Source organism: Apaloderma vittatum, unplaced genomic scaffold, assembly GCF_000703405.1.
Source record: "Apaloderma vittatum isolate BGI_N311 unplaced genomic scaffold, ASM70340v1 scaffold10282, whole genome shotgun sequence".
NCBI lineage: Eukaryota > Metazoa > Chordata > Aves > Trogoniformes > Trogonidae > Apaloderma > Apaloderma vittatum.
The window spans coordinates 7,085-12,293 of record NW_009701875.1 but is presented as its reverse complement, the minus strand read 5'-3'; the positions used below and the strand labels follow the sequence as shown (position 1 = coordinate 12,293).

At 50.6% G+C, this 5,209-nt stretch overlaps 1 protein-coding gene across 1 annotated transcript in view; it reads left to right on the top strand.

Annotated features, from left to right (window-relative positions):
- The window catches only part of WDR59 (WD repeat domain 59), a gene marked incomplete at its 5' end in the record, with an annotated part of 20,900 nt that overhangs the window by 10,153 nt on the left and 5,538 nt on the right, over positions 1 to 5,209 (top strand). Inside the window, 2 exons of the mRNA XM_009879320.1 lie at positions 4,225 to 4,358; positions 5,088 to 5,169. Of these exons, the coding sequence (XP_009877622.1) occupies positions 4,225 to 4,358; positions 5,088 to 5,169 (216 nt within the window). The remainder of the gene's footprint in view (positions 1 to 4,224; positions 4,359 to 5,087; positions 5,170 to 5,209) is intronic.

Below are 5,209 nucleotides of genomic sequence, written 5' to 3'. Positions count from 1 at the left end.
TGACGCTTGATTTGAAAGTGCCTCGGATTTTTTAGCCTCTTTCTGGAAGGTGCCTGGTACTGTGGGAGATACTGGAAATAGTAAATATTGATTATTTTGAAGAGAAAATCCAGGCAGTGCTGCGTGACCTGCGTGGGGGAGTTAATCTGTAGGCAGTTGTTCGGAATAAAGGACTGTAGCTTTCTGAAGGGAGTTTTTAAATTTTAATCTAAAAAAAACCCCAAATGTTAGAAGCAGCCTGAGCCTGACTTTGAGCAGGCTTAACTCTTTTAACTTGTAAACACCTTCCGGCAGCTCAGTCTTCGGCATGGAGTCTGCTCCCTTCTGTGCGCAGCCTTTCCCTTTGCCCTACTAACACCAGTTTATACCACCAAGCTGGAAATTTTGCATATGCTTATGCGAAGCAGGCACTCGAACGTTTCACGATGCCGCTTGCAGCACTGCCTGCCTCAGCAGGATCCAAAGACACACCCACCCACCCAACTCCTCAGCATCCTTCCCGAGCGGGCGGGCAGCGTTTTGTAACTACTTCTGCTGAGTATGCAGTGATGATGGTGGTTGCTACAAAGCAGTTGGTGGCTTATTCTTGGGCTATCTGTTTATACATGTAACCCATTTACTGCCATCGTTATCACCTCAGATTGCAGCAAATTACAGCCTTGGGTATGGTAGTGCAGGTGCAGGCTGGCTTTTTTAGTCGTTATTCAGTGCTGCTCCCCGCTGTCACCTCCAACCCCATGACTGTCATAGGAGCTGATGACCCTTAATTTACTATCCCTGTTGCTATTTTCTTTTTCTTCCTCTCCTTAAACTCCCAGGAGCAGCTGGGTAGATGCAGTTCCCCTTGGCACGGATTCTAGGCTGCGGAAAGAGCTAGAAGTGTCGAGGGTAGTGCAGAAGACCCCTGGCTTTGACCTTCACCTGCCAGTAGTTAGCTCAGTGCACACATGTGGGTTTCTGCTTCGGCTCCAACCCTTATGTTCCCTGCTCCCTGTTGTGACCCTGTGCTCCAGCCCCTAGGAATTAGAGGTATTTTCTGTTCTACCCTCATACCCCTGAGCCTCAGCGACACCTTTCGATAACACCTTAGTGGGAGCTTCTCCTGGGTGAAGCAGAAGAGAAAGAGGAACCTTGTAGTGGACCTCGCTCAGACAGACCCAAGTTAAAGCTCCCTTGCCTCCAGTAATTCCTGTTAAAAGTGCTCAGATACTGCCTCGTGGAGACCTACCCCTGCAATTAACACCAGCAATTATTTGGTTCGCAGCAGAGCTTCTACTGTCAAAGCTGATGAGCTTTGCCTCATCCATGATGGTTCCTGTACTTTTGACCGTAGTTTTTTCTGACACTTTATTGCTGTAGCCGAGGAGAATCCAAACTGCAGAAAACCAGATGTTTTTAATGAGGACTCTGCAAGTGGCTTTATGATTTCCTGGTGTCATAGCTTGAGGGGCAGGAGGTACCGATGATGGGAGTGTAGTGCTGGCAGGACGTATGGCCATCGACTGACTCGACTCCAGGAGCTGCACCAGTAAAGAATTGGGGCTTCCCTTTTTGCCAGTGCGAAGAGGAAGAAAACAGGACGATTTTGTTGCGAGCCCCAAGTTTTCAGGGATGTTCTGATACATGTAGTGTTGTCATTTGTCTGGTGATACGCTAACAGCAAGCAATGGAAACCATTTGTGGGATTTTTTTTCCATCCTCATCTTCATTTGTCATCATTCTCCCACCAAAAAAAAAGTGACTGAATTACCTGTGGAAAGTGATCTGTGTTGTCCGTGTTTCCAGTCTTCGAAATGCTTGTTGGGAGGCTCTTGTAGAGTGCAGGAGCAGGTTGAATCTGTTCCTGATGACAGGGCAGAGAACCTGCCTTGCTCAGAGGGAGCTGTCACCTGCGAGTCCTGGGGCCTAACAGATGGTCAGGAGGTGACAAGTTACTCTCCAAATTCCTCACCATGCTCTAGAAGCCCTTGGTGACAGACCTGCAGAATGAGGGTCTGCATCTGCAAGCCTGGGTTCCATTACCTGCTCAGACGTGGCGCAAAGAGCAGCTTTTGTGGTCAGAAGCCTGGTCAACCCTTGCAGGGCAGCGCCTGAGCTCTCGCCCTGATGGCACGTCGCTGTGCTCGGGCCCCCGAGTTTTGCTCAAGTGTTGTTTTTTGGCAGGATCAGCAGCTCCTCGCTGTACTTAGGAGACGGGATTTGGCTGCCCTGACAAGGAGTGAGGCATAGGTGCTGCTGTTGTTTGGGAACCTTGCCATAAAGCCTACGTCCTTCAGCCCAGGAAGGGTAACTACGTTTTTGAGGTGTTATCAAAAGAGGTATAGCCTGCCCGAGGGCAAGGGAGCCAGAGCTGATCCAGTCAGCTCCTCGATTGGGAACTTGACGGACTTGAAGAGCGTTTGGTCTCCCCACCGACCACGTTGCTACGTAGCACTTCTCAGCTTCAGAGCCGTATAGCAGGGAAATCCTGCAGGCAAATTCTGTTCAGATGAACTAGGGCTTGAAGGGAACACATCAGAGACCAGCGTCCTGCCCTGGTCAGACAGCTTTTTCACAGCACCCAGTGCCCTGTTTCCACCAGCGTTTGGCAAGCACGCTCTGCTCCGCTCCGGGGAGCAGTGCAAGATGAGGGCAGCTGGTGATGCTCTGTCGTGTGGGCATCCCTGGAAAACCCCACCTTTACCTGCCTCAAGTCTGAAATGCCTTCGTCACTTACTGTCAAGCCTGTGCTTGGCCCTCAGTCACCCAGTGTCACCCAGCTTCAGGAGCACGCCCTTTTTGTGGCATGTGCTAGCAGTATGCTCAGCATGGCAAGACCTTCTCAGCACATTGGCCTAAACTTGGGCCAGGCAGGCAGTGAAGGAGGAATTAATTTCTCAAGGTTATTAACTTTTGGGTTGTTTGGGTTTTTTTTGTTTGGGTTTTGGGTGGTTTTTTTTTTTTTTTTTTAAGGGCACATTGTGTCTATGATAGAGCCTCATAGGATTTGCGTGATCACGGTCCAAGGCAGTTTGGCGCCCAGCCATCGCCAGAGCTGGCCAGACGTCCCCAGGTAGAGGTGACCCTGCTCGCAGGTCCCCGTCCTGCCCTCCCTGCAGCCCCAGCCTGCTCTTTAGGAGCGTCAACATGTTGCCTGTGCCGGCTCTGCCTGCCCTGCGGAGCCATCAAAGGTTACCTCCTTCAAAGGTACCCCTCTGCTTCAGGTAGGGGGCTAGGAAGCCCCACCACGAGTGCCTCAGAAGACGCTTCATAACTCGGCAGAAGCAGGAAATGCTTCTGCACAGAAGCACGGGCTCCGTCTGTCAGTGAGAGAACGCACCACAGGAGAGCAGCATTGCAAAGCATCCCTGTGTAGCAGCCAGTTCTTCCCTCTGCTTGTCCTCCCTCCTCCTCCCCGGACGAGGAGCTGGAAGAGGCCAGGATACCAGCCAAATACTCTTCGGTGTTTCATACAGCCGAGGTGGCTTTGTGCAGCTTGGTGTTGAGACGGCCTCCGTTGTCTGTCGCCGGGAGTATTTGGGAATCGTCTTGGCTTGTTTTTGTTCCCTTGTGTCCTCTCCTTTCTTCTCCCCGCCCTCACCTCACGTCCTGAGCCAGCTGTAAGTAGCTGTGAGCATGGTAGCTAAGGATCCTTGCTAGGAAAGCTTGGGCCCTGCTTCATCAGCTGCCAAGTGCTTGTTCAAGGCCGTTGATAAAGCAGGAGGTGGGAGCCGTATCCTGGCTCTAAGCAGGGGCGTACTCAAACGCTGAAAGAAGAGACCAAAAGGAACAGGCTGGAGCTGTCGGGTCACCCTGAAGCTAAGGGCGAGCAGGAGCTGCCTCCCGCACGTCTCTGTGCTGATGTTGGCCAAAGCCAGCGGTGGTCTGTGTGCGGAGGCTTCCCAAGACCAGACCTCTAATGAGACCAACAATTGAAACCCGCCCAGGTTTGATTGGCATCCCGATGCTGATTTGTTCTCTTATTGGCTTTCACAGGGGAACTCACAAAATACTTTTTGAGTGAGTTTGACCCTGAGCTTGCTGCCTTGACCTGCTTTTCACTTCCTACAGATGGAGATGCTTGTTCTCCTGGGCATGTCATGGATGTTTTCCAGGGTAACGCAGAGCCTTCTGAAAGGCAGGTTTGGGTGCTGCTTGCATTATTCCTGACCCTAGTGCTTTGTTACCTGGCCCGAGAAACCTGCCGTCTGCCTCCCCGATAACACGTTGCCGTTTGTTCTGCAGAAATCAAGGAGGTGGAAAAGCAAACGAGAAGGGACAGATTCCAACAACCGACCCATCAAAGCCGCTGGGAAAGTTATTATCCAAGATATTTCCTGCTTGCTGCCTGTCCACAAGCTGCTGGGAGAGCTCTACATGTGAGTGTGAGCAACAAGTCGAGCAGCCGGCTGTGGTGTTGCTGTGCTTTAATCCTGAAATCAGTCAGCCCTGGTCTTTGAACGTTTCCTTACCTTCTTCCTCCGTTCCTGCCTTGCCGCTTTTTTACAGTATCCCTCTCTGCCTCTGAGAGGGGGACTCGTCTCCTAGAAATCTGGAAAGTGTGGTGGAAGAAATTTGTCACGGGGTGTCGTACACGGACCTTGAACCAGTGCTCCAGCATTGTCACTGCAGGTTCAGGTTTTCATCAGCTAAAGAGAAAATTACCAGTAAAATACTTTTTAAAATCTCATGTTAAGCTCCTCCCTTAAATGCATAGGCTTGAAAATCCTGAAAAACACACGTTCTCGTACTATGAAACTGTTATTAGCTCATAAAGTTTTTTAGTTTCAGAAGTGTTTGGAGGGCTTCATTCTCTTGGAGACTCAGTTGTACATGCCAGTGCCTCTGCAGCGAGTTCTTGTGCTTTAATGGAAAGGATGGAGAAGTTCTGTTTGGTTTGGAGTTGTTTTTTGTTTGTTTTTTTTTATTATTTTAAATGGTGAGCTTCCTTTTCCAAACTGTGGGATCCTGCCCGCGCCAGCAGGCTCATATTGATCAGAAAGTTCTGGGCTGCTCAGTGCTCCCAGCACCAGTTTAACCCTCCCCATCCCTCCCATCTCTGTAGGTTACGCATCAGCCAGTGCTGAGCTGTCTCCTTTCTTTTTTAGATTGAATGTGAATAATATCCAGGAGACTTGCCAGAAGAACGCTGCCTCCGCTCTGGCCGTGGGACGGAGGGATCTCGTACAGGTACGGTGTCAGATCAGGCCTCTTCCTCCGGGTGCTGTGC